Genomic DNA, 19,559 nt, shown 5'->3' on the forward strand with positions numbered 1-19,559 from the left:
CCTGCGGCAGCCTACAGCTCCGCTCTCCGCAGGCGCGTGGGTCACTGAAAAGAAAAGGAAAAAACAAACCAACCAACCGCACTGGGAAGGACACGCGGGGCGGAAGCGCGCTCTCCCGTAAGGGGAAGGGATCTGAGCGAGGCCGTCGCTCTCCCCACGTCCCTCCTGGGCCGCGGGCGACCGCGACCACGCCGCGGCACGCGCTCCTCCAACAGCCTCCCAGCGGGCCGGCGGCTGCGGGGCGGCGCGGGAGGCTGGCCCGCGCGGGCGGGTGGGGGTCTGGTCCCGGGGTCCCCCCTCCGGCTCCAGCCGGTCCCCCCCGCGGCCCTGGGGACCCCGGGGACCGCGGCGGCCTGCGGGAGGGCGCCCCGCTCCCGCCCGGCCCGGCCTCGCGGCCCGCGCACCTCTCCTTGGAGTAGAGCTGCAGCTGCTGCTCGCGCTGCCTCTTCCGGGTGAACGCCATGGAGGCCCGGGCGCGCAGGCCCGCCGAGCGTCCCGAGCAGTCCCGAGCGGCGCCGCCGGGCGGCCGAGAGCCCCGCGCTGCGCCCCGAGGGCCCGCGGCGTCCGGAGCGCGCTCACCGCGGCATCCTCGCCCGGGGACTCGGCCGACGCCGTGACTCAGGCCCGGAGGAGGGGCGCGCGGTGACCCGGGGCCGGAGGAGCCGCGTCCTGCCACCGTCCCGGCTAACCTCTGCGGCGCCGCTGCGGCGAGGACACCTGACGACGCCGAAGCCGCGGCTCGCCCGCCCGGGAGGAGCCCCCCGGTTTTGAAATAACGACGTTTTGGATTTCCAGTCCCAGATTTCAGTCGTTGAAATGATTGATGGCATTATTTTCTACCTAAATAACAGCCTTGACGAGGTGTAACCCAAACACCAAACAATTTGGCCATGTATAGGGTAGCAGCCAATGGTTCTTAGTGTGTTAGGATATTTTTATCACCCTAAAAAGATAACTTTAAGTTTTAACAATCACCCTCCTCCTAGCTTCCTCCCCACAAACCTTTGCCCTAACGGAACACTTCTTAGCTTTCTGTCTCTCTGAATTTACCTAGCCTGGGCATTTCGAATAAAAACAGTCTTACAAAATATGGTCTTTGTGTCTGAGTTCTTTCATTTTGTATAATGCTTTCAAGGTTCATCTGAGCTATAGCATAAGTCGATATTCCGTCCCCTTTTTATCCCTGAAGTGTATTCCATTGTATTTCAATCTACATTTCTGTTAATACAGTCAGCAGTGGCTAGGCATGTCAGTGTTTCCACCTCTTGGCTATTAAGAATAATGCAGCTGTAAGCATTCATGTATCTGTTTTTTGTGTGTGCATGCTTTCGTTTCTGTTGAGTGAAGTTGAAATCAAGGAGTGGAGATGTTCTACTGTCTGATGACTCCATCTCTGAACTCTGAAAAACTGCCACAGTGCTTTCAAATGGCTGCACCATTTAAATCCCAGTAGCAATGAAGAAAGATTCTGACCTTCAACAATACATGGCACCTTTTGTGTTAAATCTGTCCTACCAATTATGACTCATATTTCATAGGGGTTATGATTTCTCAATACCCCGAGAATAAGCTAGATATTGCTTACCTTTGAGGGACTCTCAGATACAAGCCTCTAGATTGAGTGTATGTTGAAACACTCCTTTGACTTAAGAACCGGGTTCTACAGGGTTAAAAAACAAAACAATTGTGGTGAAAGTAGCAAGTTTTTTAGCTGTCTTTAGTCAATGCCAGAATGTGGGGGGTGGGGGGGAAAAGGGAGGATAAATGAAGAGAGTACCCCGTGTCAGTGAAAATCTTCTCGTATCCCACTGCTCTGCACAGATCTGTAACTGGGAGACACTGGCTTAATGGTCCCTTGGGAAAGTGTAATTGTGTGCGTATGTGCACAATGAAATAAGATTATGAGAATGGCTGAGGTACCATCTGAAAACTTCTGTTTGAGAAATAGTACAAGTAGATGCTACGAAGTCAGAGGAGAGGAATTAATTTGGCTAGAATAAGGTAAGGGGAAAAAAATAGACCAGACTATAAGCTTTCTTTCAATTAAGCATTGAAGAAATATGTGGTTCTGGCAGGTTGAGTGTGACAGAGCCTCTCCTTGACCAAATTCTATCTAGGTTGCTCAAGTCCTCTTAAGTAGGCTTTGACCGTGGCTTACAAAAAGTGTGGACTTCTAGCATGTACCCTTTCCACATTGAAAGACTTAAACCCTGGCATCGTTTCTAAAGGTTCTCTCCCATGGCCCTAAACTCCTTTTAGTAGCTGTTTAAACCTGTTTGTTTTGGTCTACTATTTACATAGGTTGGAACGCTTGCTGGAGATGTCTTATGGGTTTGGGGGAAGTAGCTATGAGCAAAGTGTGCCACGTAAGCATGGAGATCTGAGAAGGCATCCCAGCATCCTTTCGGGAGAGGGGGAAGTATGGGAGATCTGGTCTGTAACTGGGGAATCTGCGACAATGAACCCTTAGCACTAAGTGGCTAGGCACTCCAGCAGTCAGCGGGTGCTGGGTTTAGTAAGAGACCCTGTCTCCAAAAACAAACAAACAAACAAACAAACAATAGAGAAGGCCCCTGACATTGACCTCTGACCTCCCAAGGCACACTGCCCAGGAGCACTCAAACATGGACCCACACCCACACCTACACACACACAAACCAACATATAACTTCCCAAGGACTTAATTTGTGAATCACTCATTTGTCCCTTTGGGTTGCCTATGTATCTCCTGCAACTCAGAAGTATCTTCTCAGGGCCTGAGAGCCATTCTTCTGAAATGTGCTCCTCCTATGTGGGAGGACAGAATCCTAACTTCCACAGTTGCCAGCTAACAGACAGAGCTGCCTAACCATGTCTGTGTTGACTGGCTCTTTGTGGTTTTTCCTCCTTCCCAGCTTTCCTGAGCCTCCGAGCGCTCCCTTTCTGAGTCCTTTCAGAGTGTTTAGTCCACTTTCCCACAAATCAGAGCTCAGTTTAGCGCCTGCTCCCATCGCAACAGACATTTTTGATTAAAAGTTGTCCTTCCTACTTTAAGGTTTTCTTGGACATGATGAAGGGAGAACTATTTCGAAGGGTTTTCTTTGATGCTATCCCAGAAGGGAGATGTTTCTGCTATAGTAGTTTGTTAGGGACAAGAATTTAAGGGAACTGAGGACTGGCACACTCATCTTCCCACCATTTACTCTCTCTTCCACCGGCTTCTCTTATGTGGTTTTTTTTGTTTGTATTTTTTAAAGGTATAAATGTTTCTATCAATGGCTGACTTCTTTCTTTCCAGCAAGTGAGAAGCTGGAATTTTGCTTTCTTCTGTCATTCTCTTAGCTGGTCTATCTCCCCTTTCTTTAGATTATTCCCATCTGAATAGTAATGTAATTTTCATTTTATTGAAAACAGATTATTTTTTCATACGATACATCCTGATTATAGTTTCCCCTCCATCTATTCCTCCAAGATCCTCTTCATCTACCAGTCCCTCTGATCCACTCCCTTTCTGTCTCTCATTAGAAAAGAACAGGAACCTAAGAAATAACAACCAAACAAACATAATATAGTAAAATGAAGCAAAAACTATCATGTTGAAGTTGGACATGACAACCCAACATACAGAAAAGAGTCCCAAGTGCAGGCACATGAGTTAGAGATCCACTTGCTCTCACGAGAGTCCAATAAAAATATCAAGCTACACAGAGGACCTGGTCAGACCCATGCAGGCCCTTTGCTTGGTACTTCAGGATCTGTGAGCTCAAATGAGCCTTAGTTGATTTAGAGGGCCTTGTTCTCCTCGTGTCCTTCACTCCCTCTGGCTCTTTCACTCTTCCTGCCCCCTCTTCAGCAGGGTTCCCTGAGTTCTGAGGGAAGGGTAATGTATTTTTAAAATGAAGATAAGCTTTCTCTTATCTTGAATTTCCTTCCAGCATCCCATTCCTGACAGAACTCCTTGACATATCTACCTGCACATGCTGTCTCCATTTTTTTCTTTGCAATCTGTTCAGTCCATTTTGATTGAACTTCCATTACCACCTCTCTTCTGCAATGCTTCCTTGTCAAATCTCCACATTCACTGGCTGCTTTCAGCTTCATCTTCTCTGAACCCTCAGCAAACTCAGTGTAGCTGAAACAGCGTTTAGCCTTGTCCCATTACCTCCAATTCTCGTGGTTTCCTTGCTTTTCTGCTACTTTACTCCCTATTCCTTGGACTCTTTGCCTACCCGACTCCCACACTGGATTTTGTAGTGCAGAGTCTCTGTGCTCACTAGCCAGGTAATTTAACCAGTTCTGTAACAGAGGAACAGAAGGGCTGTTGAAGACAGATATTTCTGCTAGTCTTAAGCTCTTTGTTAAGACTCAGGATAAACATCTCAGAAGATCCGAGTAACTCTATTTAACAGTAAGGGTTTGTGTTGGTTAAGAAATTAAACGTCTCCAAAGCTTTGATCCCCAGCTGATGGCACTACTAAGTGGTGGAAGAACCGGTAGAAGATGGTGCCTAGATGGTGAGATAGCTTTGAAGGGATACGAAAAAGCAACAAAACTGAAACCCTAAGACAAAGGAGCCCTCTCTTTAGGTTGATCTTCTCTCTGGTATTTCATTCGACAGTAGAAAGCTGGCTAACTCAATTAACTGAGTAGCCACAGTTTTGTCATGTACCTACCTATCAGTTCAGACAGGGAAACGTCAGTGCTAACAGCCAAGTATGAGCATTGAGTAGATCTGACTGAGAGGTACCTTTGACATGTACGTCCTTCTGGGGAACATGAGTACCACACCACTGTTGGACGTTCAGTAAGGCTAAGGGCGGGGCTTTGCTGGGCTGAAATCCAGGCCCCAGCCAATGAAGAACAGCTAAGCAAAGGTTGAACTCAGTCTTATCTTTAATGACAGACAACTACAGTTTGAGCTACTATTACCACAGATGTTGATTTTTGCACACCCCCACCTCTGGAAACGTGGTGAGCTCTGGAGAGACCTCATTCCTTATCCTCATAAGACGTAGAGGCTGTGTTCATGTTTATTCTGGTGAGTATTACAGTTGCCAAGTACATTTGGAGCTCTTAGCAATGTATTGTTTTAACCCATAGGTCAAGCTCTGGTTCTTTTTGGACCTTTATGATTATTATTTGTTAAACCTAATTTCAGAATTTAAGAGGGGGACCCTTATTCACAGTCGGTGAGGGTGCAAATTAATACAGAAATTGTAGAAATATGTTTAGAGATTTCTTAAAAACTTATAAGTACAAATAACCTAGCTATTTCACTCCTGGCATTATCCACTTATCTGTTGATAAACATCTGGGTTAATTCCAGCTCTTTGCTATGGCAAATAAAGCAACAATAAACATGGAGTGCGAATAGTTCTATGGCAGTTTGTGAGCATATGTCAGGAGTGAATAGTATTCATATGTATATACGTCCACTTGAAAGTCTGCTTCTGATGAAGATTTAATTACCTAAGCAAATGACTGCAGTGTATTTGTGAAAAATCATGAAATCACTTATTTTATATTATACCACTAATCTATTTTAAAAAATGGAATGAAAATATAGCAAAAGCTTGTAATAGTTATCTTTGAATGGAAAGATTAGGGTTTAGAATTATCTTCATTATACTACTACATATTTTCAAAAGACTATATTTTTCTGAATTGGGAATTTATTAATCATTTTGTTATGCAGAAAAAAATAGTAATTTGGTGGTGGTATCCAATGAGCTTTTCCCATTTTCCTCTAGTTAGTTTCCAGACAGTGGATGTGTTCCTTTAACTTCTGTTTTTCTCATCATGATTCCCTCATACATGAGTTGCTATTGCCCCAGGACCATTTCTATAACCTGCCTGTGTCTTTGACTCTCCTTCTGCGGTTTGGGGAATTCAGCTTGGCTTCTGCAGTCTTGTGACTTCAGCAGCACATGTCATATCTCTTACAGTTTTTTTCTTGTCGCTTGGCCATGTTCTTTTCTTTACATATTTTCCCCAACACATTGACATGTGGTATCTCTTTTTAATTCTGAGGTCTGGGACTTGAGACGTTCAAGAACGTAGCACCAGCATCTGGCAATACAAGGAGGAGTGTGTCAAAGCCCATTCTCTTTATCAGCTACCAACCCCCACAAAGCTGATCCACCACTGTATAATCCATTCATGAGAACAGACTGTATTACCTCTCAAAGGCCACAGCTCTCAATGTTGCTGCAAGGAAGTTGGATTCTAACAAAAGCTTTGGTTGGAACACTGATATCACAGTAGGAGTCAAACGGCAAATGTTGCCAGGTACTTGCATTATAACAAGAACTCTCTTGGGTTGAGCTGCTCTCTTAAAGGCTTGAAAATGACTTTGTTGTTCTCAGGTGTGTGGGTTTTGCTTTAGTGTTTTGTTTGTTTTTGTGACAGGGACTTGTATTGTAGCCAAGGCTGGCCTAGGACTCATAATCCTCTTATCTCAGTCGTCTGTGTGCTAGAATTCTAGAATTGTTCTGTTACGCTCAGTTCATTCTTGGATGTGTAGATTTATTATTAGTAGTAGTAATAGTGGTAGCAGTACTAACGGAAGCAAAAATATACTAAAACCAAAGCTTCTGGAGAAAACACATGTTCTTCCCTGCCTTGCATAGCTCCTCAGACTTGACCTTGGCTTCCCCCTGGCCTTGTCTTTCAGAGCTGGGTCTCTGAAGACATCCTTGTTAACAACAGTTTTATCCAAGGGGATGTCTACAGAGCGCCCTGTGGGCGTGAGGTGGTTAGTCATACACATTCACAGGCCTTGATCTTTGATCTCCTGGTAATTTTCTTCTTGCCTGTAGCCCCGTCACTTTTTGGAGATACCACAGCTTTCCCAAGTTTCATGAATTTTGCCCATTTTGACAGCAAACACCAGGGACTCTGCAGGAGATTCTTGTGTGTGTGTGTGTGTGTGTGTGTGTGTGTGTGTGTGTGTGCGCGCGCGCGCGCGCGCGCGCGCGAGCACAAGGGCTGGAGTTCAAATCCAGTACTTCCTTGATGCTGGGCAAACACTGTCCCACTGAGTTCTATTCCTAGCTCCAAAGCAGTACTCTTTAAAATCTGGTCTCAAGTCTAGCCTCAGAGTCACCTGGACACTTTATAGAAAAGCAGAACTTAGCCGGGCAGGGCAGTACACATCTATAATCCTAGCACTGAGGTAGAAGGAAGATGAACTCAAAGTTCAAAGTCAGCCTTGGCTATGCAGTAGGTTTGAGGCCAGCAGGAACTACATGAGACCCTATCTCAAAACCAAAGGACAAGAGCAAACAGTCATGGCTGCTTTAATTCTGCTAAACCAGAAGCTGTGGGATGATGCCAGTGATCTGTGTTTGAACAATCCCTCCAGACAATCCTGAGTGCACTAAAATGTCAGGTGGTCACTCTAGAGAAAAGCAGGGGACAGGATAAAAGAGGAGAGGAGATAGAGAGACTGAGAGATGTCACCTGGATTCCTGGGAAGATAGTATATGGAAGCCTTAGTCATAGAATTTGTAACCAGGACACTAAAAGTAATTAATTTGCTTATTCTTTTGAAGCAGTTCACCCTGATACTACTCTGGCCTGCACTTAAAGCCATCCTGTAAAACCTGTTTCACTGGGAGACTAGGGAGGAGCTCTGCAGGTAAGGAGCCTACACATAATGAAAATGTAGGCTGGCTGTGAAGAAGCAGTACTTCAAGAAGGAAGAAGCAAGCGGAAGGGCTCAGAGAAGTGAGGACTCTGTCGAAAGGTGTTGATTCCCATTAGGCTTAGATGCAGTTCTATATGTAAGCTGGGATGCTGAAACAGAAGGACCCAGCTCAGGTGGACATTTGTGCTAGCCTGCTTTCTGTCACTGTGACAAAATACCTAAGAAAACCAACTTGTAAGGACAAAGGTTTTATTTTTGCCTGATGGGTTCAGAGTCTTCAGTCCATACTTCACTGGGCTTTGCTTTGGGATGTGTGGCCAGGCAGAAGCAGCAGAATATGGAAAGGGAACCCCAGATGCTCATGTCAAGGTGACTGGGAAGTGAAGACAGAAGGGGCCAGGATACCAATCTCTCTTCCTCCAGGGAACATCCTCAGTGACCTAACTCTCTTCCACTTAGTTTCATGTATTTTCTTTTCTTTTTTTCTCCCCGCACCAGCCCCTTGCCCCCAAGACAAGATTTCCCTGTGCAGTGTTGGCTGTCCTCGCCTTGCCTTATAGACCAGGCTGGCTTTGAACTTACAGCGATCTGCCTGCCTCTGACTCCCTGAGTGCTAGAATTAAAGGCGTACATATCTGCCTTATTTTTTATATGTGTATGTAATGTATTTTAGTATTTGTTCTTCTCCACTTCATCTCATTGCCTTTCTCTTCCTAATTGTGCACCTCCCATTGTCAATTGTCTTGACCTTCCTGTTTTTCAACCTATTGGGTTTAGTTATGGTTGCTTACAGGAGCATGGAGAACATACCAGTGGCTACACCACTAAAGAAAGATGTGTCTCCCTCCTGCAACAATGATTAATACTGTTCCAGTCCTCAACATGCTGGGAACTAAGCATCCTTTCAGGTTAATTAAGATCTAATCATAACAGCAGTAACAATAAAGCAGTAAGAAGTTCAACAAATGTGGTTCTAAGGAACTACCAGGAACTAATTATTCACTTCAAGGACTAGGCCTACTACACGCAATATAAATCTGTGGAAAATTTCTCAGTGATGAAAATTTTCCATTTGACTTACCAGATCTAGTTGTTTTAGTGTTCTCAGTTTATTGGTATCTCTACGTGGCAAGCAAGGACTACAAAGAATAAAAATGTCCACCGGGTGCACTGATGTGATCAAAGGCAGAGTGCAAAAGGCTCTTGCAAATCTTGCTCTTCGAGACTGAAGGGGAAAGGGAATGCCCCGTTCAGTTCATCTCTGCGCTGTTTTCAGGAGGGTCATGATACAGTCTGTAAGTGATTGGGTTATGGATCCAAATACAACTGTTTCCAACCGTAACTCTTGTCTCATCAGATGTATGACACTGTTCGGTTTTCTCAGTTGTAAGATGGGGATTACAGTACCCCTGTCATAGAATGGTTATAACAGGAAATGAGTTAACGCCTATGAAGTAGCCCCTAGTAGATGCTAGCCCATGGCACTAGTGAGGTTAGCAGTCATTAGACAGGCCTGGGCTCTACTCCATTCTTTGAGCCCCAGAAGCTGCTCTCATTTGTCTAGTCAGCAGCATTCTGCTACAACAATGGACTCAGACTAAGACTGTCTTTATAAGATGGTTTGTCCAAGTGTTAAAAATATATGCCTCTATTTGCAGCTGCTTCTTAATTATCCACATCAGCACTACCAGAATTTACTCTAGAATTACTTTTTGGCAAATATTGAGATCAATAGTTTGCATTCACCATTTTCTCCTTTGATCCTGGTGGGAGAATGTTCTCTGATTCTCTATTACTAAACATCAACAATTTGTTCAGATCCATTAATGTTCCAGGTGAGTCTTTCTTTTTCTCTCTGCTGATACCACTCTCCCCCACTCTCTCTGTCTGTTGCTATCCCTGTCCTCTGTGCCCCCTCCTTTCTCTCCCTCCCTCTCATCATCATTCTTTCTTTCCCTTGTATTTTAAGGTAGTGAAAATGAAAATGTCACCTGCCAGGGAACATTGGTTAACATCCCAGGTAACACACACAATACTTCTTCCCTAAGGCCACAGTGGGCAGTTTGGCAGCGGCCTCTCTGTAGGTCAGGGCCTCTTAACCTTGGCATTTATCAGACATGACAAGATCAGGTGTATAGGATGCCCCTGGCCTCTCTCTTTCCTCATGATACCTGAGTATCTGGTTACTCTTGATTGTCAAATTGGTGGGATTAGCATTACCACAGTAACAACTCTCTGGGCCTGCTTCTAAGATTTTCTAGATTGGATTAATTGGTATGAGTAGACCCTACTCATGTGGACAGCACCATTCCATAGGCTGGAAGGCTGCACTGGATAAAAGGAAGAAAGCAAGCGAGGAATCAGGGGTCACATCTCTGTGCTTCCAAGTGGAGATACAATGAGACCAGCTGCTTCCAGCCCTGCAACCATGCCTTTTCTAAGCGTGATGGACTGTGCTGCAGAATAAACCCTCTCTTCCTCAGCTTTTTTTTTTTTCTTATGCATTTTGTCACAGAGAACTAATATGCCGTGGGGCAAGGGAAACTGACTTTATGGAGAAAGTTCTTGATGTCCGGTCTGCCAAAAGCCACTGGTTGTCTAAATCCATTTAAACCCACACTCTCATCAGCTAACCTAACACCTGTCATTGGCTGTTCCTTAGCAATGGCTTGGCTTGTTGGCAAATCCTTAAGGTCATTTTGTGAGATCATTCTGTTATTTTCAGTCATCAGAAGATGCCAACTCGGGATTTTGTGAATTTAATAAGAGGGAGGCCCAGTTCTACTCAGTTAGTAAGTGGCAGTGATGGTATTGATCTAAGACTGCCTGACCCAAGGTCTCTTTTCTTACTGTTTGCAGCAGCAATTTTGAGGTTAAAAGAATGTGATGGCAACCAGAATTTATTGCTTAGAGTAGGGCACTCAGGGGCCTCCTTGCAGGGGGAGGGGTGTTCTACTTTTGTCTGAGCATGGGAGGGAAGTCTCAATAACCTGTGGGTAAGAGTCTATCCTTTCTCATCTCAAATATCTTCTTGGAAACAGTGGCCCTACAAGAAAGGGAGAGGGCACGGTGCAGGCTCCAATCTTAACATTTTCTTTTCTTGAGCTTCCTATAGGAGCCATGTAGAATAATTTATTTGCAGATCCATTTCTAAATTTTTATTTGTGTATGGCTGTTTTTTCTGCATACATGTCTGTGCATCATGTGTGTGTGTGTGGTACCCACGGTGTGTGTCTGGTACCCACCAGACGAGGGCACTGGGTCTTCTGGGGCTCGAGTTACAGAAACTTGTGAGTTGCCATGTAGGTGCTGGGAACTAAACTCTGGTTCTCTTCAAGAGCCTCCAGTGCCCTACTGCTGAGCCATCCATCTCTTCTCCAGCCCCTGCAAATCCATTTTCATTGGGCTTACGGAGGCACAGTTTACAATGAAGTTTACCAGCTTTAATTGTAAATGGGATGGGTTTTGACAGAAGTGCGAAGTCTTATAACTAGCACAGTTGCGACACAAGACAGGTTTCGCTGTGTCCTGTAACAAGGGATCCCTATCATCCCGGGTCTTCAGAAACCAGTAACCTGCCTTCCAGATTTTCACAGAGTTGGAATGTGGGGCACAAGTGTGTTTCTTTTTATTTCTGGAAATGACACTTGGAGTGTTACGGAGTTCAAGACTTCTGAGAAAAGACCACAAGACTCAACACATATTGCAATTAGTTGAATTTATTAAAACTGCTTGCAGGATTGTAGTCTCTAAGCCAAATCAGAGACATGCCATACAGAGGCAGGTAAGGTGTGGTCTTTTCAATGTGAAGACAACTATTCATTTTTGTGGAATTTGTAGCTGTGTGAGGAAATGCCTCAGTTCCCCAGCACGCAACGGTAGCTGAGTTCACAATGAAGCCAGAACAAGCAGTTAATCACTTCACACTAGTTACGCTATCCTGGGGAGGGGGCAGGGGGCAGGTTACCAGGTGCTCATCTTTCAGAAATTTAGTTCACAGGCCAACAACTACTAAGGTGGGTGTCTGGGACAAAATGGAGGGTTTTTTTTGGTTGGTTGGTTCGTTTGTTTGAGTTTTATGTTTTGTTTTGTTTTGTTTTTGTTTGGTATGAATCTCATTTATTTATTGTTTGTTTGTTTGTTTATTTTTTGGTCTGGACCATACCCAGGGCTCTGCGCTTGCTAGGCAAGTCAAGCGCTCTACCACTGAGCTAATTTCCCAACCCCGAATCTCATTTATTTAAAACAGTATTTCTCACCATTCTCAAAATAAAGACTGCGAAAAATAGAAGCCTTGCTTTCTTGAGTTACCCTTAGCCTCAGGGCAGGCCGCTGCCTTCCACCTCTGCGTCAGCCCTATGCCAAGTCTATCTCACTGCACTCTACAAAACAGTCCTGAAGCTCAATCGAGTAAAACTATTGTACACAACATTTACGTTGGAAAACAGCTGACCGTAGGAAAACTGGGTGTGTTGTTCCCTTCAAGAAAAGACTGCTCCGCAGTTGGGGCATTTTTGCTTCTTCAATGAAAACCAGCAGATGAACCCAAAAGGAATAGAACGATGGCCAAGCAGATGCCTAGGCAGGTGAAGCAGTATTCCAGAACACCAACCCTGCAGACGGGGCAGCCTCCGACAACGATGATGGAGTTGGCAGGATACCGAGTGACCGTTTGACTGTGGATGTTATAGACCCACGGGTTTCTGGGGATCCCTGTGACGAGGCCGGGATAGGGCGTCCGCGGAGGCGCGGTGGGGATGGCCCCCATAGACGCATAGTCGTCTTGGCCGGCCTCCAGGCTGTAGGCGGGTGCTCCTGCAACACGGGCTTGTGGTCTGGCCCATCCAGCTTCCTTCCGGCCGGCCGGGATGGCAGCAGCAGTGGCAACCAAAATGGAGGTTTTTTTTGTTTTTTTTGTTTGTTTGTTTTAGCCATCACAAACAGTTTCTTTCTTCAATAGTTTATGTCTCTAAGCTGTGTTTGTTGTTTTTAGGTATTGTGACTAAAGCTGCTCCTAACATTGATGTAAAGCTTAGTCAAGATGTACGTTTCTCCACCTACCAGGAACCATTGCTAGGAGACATCTTATTTGTACAGAAAACATCCTGTAGAGGAATTTTAATTGAGAACATGGGTGTTCTGCCAAAAGATCACATCCAAAGACCTTCTAGGTCTGTGTGATTTGGCTAGAATATAGACATGCCTTTAGTCCCAGGATACAGAGGCAAGCAAAGCTCTAAGTTCAAGGGCAGCCTGGTACAGAGTAAGTTTTAGGTAAAGAAAAGCTTAGGTCCAGGTGTGGTGGAACATGCCTTTATGCTCAGCACTCAGGAGACAGAGGCATGCAGACCTCTGAGTTCCATTCAGGCCATTCAGTTGGGTCAGTGAGTTGAGAGACAGTGAAATAGAGTTGAATTCATGGCAGTTGAGTCCAAGGAATTCAGAGGCAGTTTTTATGGGGAGTTTTATAGAGAGAGAGGTTTAAGAGAGAACAAGCTAGACATAGGTGAAGACAGAACAAACCAGAGAATGAGGAGCCTGAAGATTAGAACAGATTGCTAGAGTAGTTTGAGGCCAGGTAGAGCACTTCCGTGACAAACTGAGAGAAGCCAAGTTGAATCAGTCAGCTTGAAGAGGAGTTAAAGCCAGAACAGCTGAGTTGAAATAGCCAGCCAGAGTTCAGAAAGAACTAAAAAGGGTGAGCTTATTCAGCACTAAGTCTCAGAGGCTGAAAGCATTCCAGGCCTAGGTTAGATTATACAGAGGCTAGAAGCTTCCAGGACTAGGCCTAGGCTAGCAGACAGAGTAAGCCTCCAAAACAATAATTACCTCAGGCGAATAAAAGGCACTTTTACAACCTTCCAACTGTGTAGCATGGCATATGATATAAGACATTTCCATGATCTACAATTTCAGATCTTGATAGGCTGTGTCATAGGGATTATCATTATCTTGAGGCCAGCTGAGGCTACAACAGTGAATTAAAAGCCAGTCTGGACTACAGCACGAGACTCCGTCTCAAAAAAATAAGACAAAACCAGTGAAGTTCTCTGTTTTTCCTGCCTTCTCTGTAAGTGTTTTTCCACAACAAGTTTATATTCCATTAGTCCTGTGATGGTAAGGACTAGGAATAGATGTGAATGGGACACACACAGTCTTAGTCCTTACATCTAAAATGACTGCATACCATGACGAGGGCTCCAGGGATACTGAGAGTTAAGATGGCCCTGGAAAAACATGCTCCCTTGGGATGGCTTGTGTACCCTCCCCTAAGTTAATGCCTTGAAGCGCTAACTGTTGGAGTGGCTGAATCTAGAGAGGTGAACTTCAGGACACTATCATAGCTACATATGGTCACAAAGGAAACACTAACCCGATAGAACTGTGGCCTTCTAGAAGAGAAAGAGAGCTTCCTTTCTCTCACCCTGTGAGGATATAAGAAAGTGGTCACCTGAAGAAAAAAAAAAGATTCTTTATCAGACAATAAACCATCTGGCTCCCTAACCTTGGGCTTTCAGGTCTCTAGAATTGTAAGAAAATCGTGTCAAGCTTCCAAGTCTATGGTTTTTGATTATGGCAGCCCAAGGTGAGTGAGAGCCATGTTTGGAGGTGAGAATGTAACAAATGGGTTGTCTGGGATCCTGTTGCTCTTCCTGGGTGACTGTTGTGAGTGGGACAGGGGTGAGGTGGGGTCGGGTGCGGAGAGCACTTCCAGCACTCATCCTTGGCAGTTTGTGTCATTCTGCTTTAACACAGCAAGAGGCATCAGCAGACAGGCTGGATCAAAAGCAGGTGGTGCCCTGTCTGGGGTCTCCTGTAGGAGCCCCCGCTGTGAGAACCCTTATCCTTGCAATGTGTTATAGCTCTTCTGTAGTCCTCAGGTCTAGGACCCTTACCTCTGCAAGTGCTAAGCTTCTTGTGCAGGCTTATGAAATTGACATTGTCCAGCTGGAACTTCCAGACCTCAAGGCCCAGACCCCGAAGCTCTTGACAGCATTTTTTTTTTTAAACAATTTCTTGTCTTAGGGTCTTTAAGACTCTTTGTTCTGAAGACTGCCATTACCACATTTTCTGTTGTTATTATTATTTCTATTGCCATCATTGCCTCTCCTCCTCCACTGCCACTGCTCCTCTTTGACTCCCGTTCTTCGTTCTTCTGGCTCTTCCATTTCCCCAGCTCTGTCTTTGTGTCAGTCAGGCCAACTGCCACTTTGCCACCTCTGCAGCTCAGCCAGCAAGCGCTCCATCGCTGCCAACATTCCACAGTCTCTGCTGCCACTACTTTGCATCGCCATCTCGACCATTCTACCAAAAGGAAGCCAGAAAAGACATGCAAGAGAAAGAAGCCTTTAATTGAGCCTCATGTTGCAGCTTCAGAAGAGGCAGCATGAAGCTTCCTCTCCCTCTTTCCCAGGGAGCAGAACAGCCTGCTTTTACTTAGGCAGCCAGAGAAGGAAGGGCGTTTGTACCAGGCTCAGCATACCTTTCAGGCAAAGGAAGGTGTTTCGTTTTGTTTGTTTGTTTTCCGCCAATCACAGCATTAAACCTTCCAGTCAGTGAAAACAATCTCCTTGCTAGGCCACCAGGAGGAGCGTACTTCCCTGGCCTAGGTGGAGATGGTTGGGATTCCAATGCAGGATGGTAGAGTCCACCATCGTTTGTGATAGCGTAGAGCTTGGTGTTGGCTGCCCTGGCTAGCTTTACACCTTGAGGAATTGGAGCAAGTGGCTGTGGTCATCGTGTGGATTCCTCAAGGAGTCCGAGGAGTGTAAAAACGACCAATGCTGGCATACAAGTCCAGCTCTTTCACTCAAAGGAGCAAGGAGAATCTACCAGCTGCCAATTAAAATGGCTCTAGGAGGCCCTCCACCAGTTTCTTCATATTTATTTTTTTATTAATTTTTTACTTATTTATTTATTTATGGCTTGTACGTTTTGTTTTTAAATTTATAATTTAAATGCATGACACCAAGGAAACAGTTATTTAGACACAAAGGGCTGGTAGACATATGAGCTCACAGAGACTGTGACAGCACACACAAGAGGTGCATGTACATGTTCAAGCCAGACGAAATTGCAGCCCAGAGAAGGAACAGTGAGAACAAAGTTCCACTTTCTAGCCTGGAAGCTCTTTGCAAACCATACCCGCTGGGAAAGGGAAAATCCGTCTTCTTCAGTGGAATGCCACTGGGTGTATTAACCACATTCCATGGTGGGCTCCCTGCCCAGGCATAACTGGCCGACCTAAAAGGAACCCCATGCTTTCCTCAGGCATCCCTTACTGGTTTCGTTATGCTTGCTTGGCGGTTTTTTTTGTTTTTTTTTTTTTGTCCCATCCATTTTTTTCTTTTTTTTTCTTTTTCTTTTTTCTTTTTAGTTTGCCTGTTTTGATTTATTTTTGTTGTTGTTTCATTGTTTTGCCTGCTTTTGTTTTTATTTTTTTTGAGAGGGAAAGATGGAGTGGATGAGTGAGAGAGAGACAGACAGAGAGAGAGACAGAGAGAGAACATGAAGCTAGGGGGGAAGGGAGGTTGAGGGTAGGTCTGAAAAGAGTTGAAGAGGGAAAAGATGATAGAAATATTGCATAACATTTTAAATAGAAAACTTAAAAATAAAATAAATATAGGATTTATTTTAAAAATTGGTATTTTGCAGAAAGTGGATACTGAAAAATCCTCCAGAATGATATAGAGTCTCGATGGCAAAACCTAGTGCAAAGGACCAGTGCAGTCTTATTAGTCCTCCTCTTCTTTGAAACGGAAATAAATTAGCAGTTTTTTAGTGATTAAGTTTTCAATTAAACTATTCTGCATACTCACAGTAAGTTAACAGATACTTAAACATTATTTTCTAGATTTATTTTATGCCATAGGTTGAGTATGCTTGGTTCTCAGCTTCCACCACGTGGGTTCCAGGGATGGAACTGGGTGTCAGGCTTGGAAGCAAGTACCTTTACCTTCTGAGCCATCTCACCAACCCCCATGACATCTGGATGTGGGAGTTTCCCTTCAAGTGACTTCTCTTTCAAAAAGTAAGAAAACAGAGAACTGAAGCCTCTACACACCCACTGACTGGAAACATAAAGACGGCTTTTCAGAATCAACTGGTGGTGTCATCTTTGCATTTTGTCAGGCTATTCTGGAATCAAGCAGTGGCTGTCCAAGATTCCAGAGCCTGTTCGGTGTACTTTGACCTTTGCCCTCCTTCTGCTCTCTACTGTGGAAAGGCTGACTCGGTCTCTCCCTCAAGCAGCCCACATGGAAGACGCTGCAAGTGTTTACAGAGACTCTACCTTCACACTCCAGACTGGATGAGCAAGAACCCAAGGGACAACGTTCCAGAAATCCATGTTTTAATTCCCTACTTCACGATGGTCACTCCTCAGGTCTGGGAACTTCTATATGTTTATTTTTTATGACTTACAACTTTCAATCATCTTTCCATATTTTGTTTTTGTTTTTGTTTTTGGTTTTTTGAGACAGGGTTTCTCTGTGTAGCCTTGGCTGTCCTGGACTCACTTTGTAGACCAGGATGGCCTTGAACTCACAGAGATCCACCTGCCTCTGCCTCCCCAAAAGAGTGCTGGGATTACAGGTGTGATCCACCATGTCCAGTTATCTTTGCATTTTTTTTTTAAAAAGAGTAATTTTATTGAACTGGCTCAAAAAGTCTGCTGGTTAGTAAGTATAAAAGTAAAATAAAGGTGTCTGCTGGTTAGTAAGTATAAAAGTAAAATAAAGGTAGACATGGTTTTCAATATAACAACATGTATTTTCCTAAGTTATTAATAATGAGCATTTAAATTAAGCACAATAATTAAAACTTTACACACAAAAAGCTTACAGATAACACCTATTAAATACTAATTATTGTTTACTTGTTGGATAAAGTCTTTTGAAGACTAACTACATATTTTCAAATCAAAGAACAAATGTGTTAAGTAAATCACTTTATATTGCAGGATTGTATAAACATTACGTGGACAGCATACAGATTTTTTTATTTTTTACTAAAGGCACAATGAAAGAAATTTTAAATTACCAAAAAATAAAGAAAGAGAGAAAGAAAGAAAAAGAAAAAAAATAGGCAATAAGTAGTTAAATGTTTTCTGGTTAACAAAGGCTTAATTTTATAAGGAGTTGAATGTCCACACATTAAACTTTTATACAAACAAAATTCTGGCAAGCATGAGCTTTGCACTTTCTCCACAATCCAGAACCTGGGCAGGAATTCAGCAAATCTGTGAACAATGGCAATTTCTTACGATATTAATGTAACCCTTCAAATGCGGACACAAAACTTTCTTACAAACTGCTGAGGAGGACCTCCCCTATCAGTGGACTTACAGAGGGGCAGGGAGGAGATGAGGGAGTGTGGGTGGGGTTGGGAAGGACTGAGGGAGGGGGCTACAGCTGAGATACAAAGTGAATAAAGTATAATTAATATAAAAAATAAAAAATAAAAATAAATAAAAAAGGAACAAACTTCTGTCCAGTGAGCCAAGGCTCTGTAATAGGGAAGACATTGAACCATTTGAGATTTAAAAAAAAAAAAAAAAATCGCCCTGAAGACTTTGTTCATGAATTCAGCAAATATGTTTTGAAACCAGGAAGAGCCCAATGGCCAGAATTCTTGCCTCAAAAAAAAAAAAAAAAAAAACCATTTAAAATAGAGCTGTCCAGCTCTCAGCCACTGTCAGCCTTTTTATATCACCCTATAAGATGCGTGGAGAGACCGATTTTCTTTGCGAGGGCAACTAAGATCTTTTTAAAATTTACGACGGGGGCGATGGTTGGGCAAGCTTTTAATCCCAGCACTCAGGAGGCAGAAGCAGGCCGATCTCTGCGAGTTCAAGGAGAGCCTGGTCTACAAAGCAAGTCCAGGAGAGCCAGGGCTACACAGAAAAACCCTGTCTCGAGGCTCCCTCCCCAAAAAAGATTATGACTGTCAAAAATAAAATTATGACAGGCAACGGTGGAGGGGGCCGAGGAGCTCCCATGAGGGTGTACATGTGAGGTCAAAGGATGACTTTGCGGAGTTACGTCTCTCCTTCTATGCAGGTTCTCAGGTTGCCAGGCAAATCTATTTACCCACTGAACCATCTCACCATCCCCCAGGCCCTGAAATCTTTTCTTACGTGAATCTTTCTGTAGATTGCCGGGGAGGTGTATTGAAATGTGTGCGTTGATAAGGCCTGTGCTGCCTTCTCTAGTCACCTTCTGATCCTGCGCCCAGTGTTCTCCTTTTCAGTCTTACTCAACCCTCTGTGGTGGGCGTCTCCTGCAATGCTGCCAGCGTCTGTCCTTCGCTCTACCGGAAAGAGCCTGGCTATTACTTTCCCACGTTCTCTTCCTTCGTCATGTTTGTTTATTTTTTTTAAACTGGTACTGATTCTTTGTGAATTTCACATCATGCACCCCAATTCCCCTAATCTCCCCGTCGCTTCATATCTGCTTTTTGCCCTCAACAACCTCCTGGTGAAAAGAAAACAAGAAGAGGAGGAGGAGGAAGATGGGGAGGAGGAGAAGGAGGAAGAGGGGGAGAGGAGGAGAGGGTTAGAGGGAGGAGAAAGGAAAAAAAATCTCCCTGTGGAAGCTTCAGTGTACCATGGGTGTGTCACACGGTATACATTTTTGCCCATCTTTACTTGAAAATGTTCACTGCAGTGAGTCTTTGGTCTGACTCGAGGCCTCTGGCTTCTGCTGCACTATTAACACTGGCTCCTCACCGGAATTCCTCTTGGGTATCCTGTTGTTGCTCTGCGTCCTGAAGATCCTGCAGTTCTTGGATCTGCAGGACCTGCCCCTTCACATGCTCTAGCAGTTACGCATGGGGTGGTTATTGGGGTGGGCCAACTCAGAGTTCTGGATCGGGGCCTGGGTGGAGGCTGAGTCGGTCAGCCTGCCAGCTCTCCTGCGCACAAGCCACCAGG

The 19,559-nt window shown here is 44.5% G+C and overlaps 1 protein-coding gene and 1 pseudogene across 1 annotated transcript in view; both read right to left on the bottom strand.

The window, feature by feature from the left end:
• Nsmaf (neutral sphingomyelinase activation associated factor) overlaps positions 1 to 808 on the bottom strand; it is a 62,004-nt gene extending 61,196 nt beyond the window's left edge. The window contains exon 1 of the mRNA XM_055603421.1: positions 405 to 808. Coding sequence (XP_055459396.1) covers positions 405 to 463 — 59 coding nt within the window. The 5' untranslated portion in view covers positions 464 to 808. The remainder of the gene's footprint in view (positions 1 to 404) is intronic.
• Positions 809 to 12,108: 11,300 nt separating this feature from the next.
• On the bottom strand, positions 12,109 to 12,562 carry LOC129673428 (brain protein I3-like; annotated as a pseudogene).
• Positions 12,563 to 19,559: the final 6,997 nt, after the last annotated feature.

The sequence above is a fragment of the Psammomys obesus genome, unplaced genomic scaffold (assembly GCF_907164565.1).
Source record: "Psammomys obesus unplaced genomic scaffold, mPsaObe1.curated_primary_1811, whole genome shotgun sequence".
Lineage (NCBI taxonomy): Eukaryota > Metazoa > Chordata > Mammalia > Rodentia > Muridae > Psammomys > Psammomys obesus.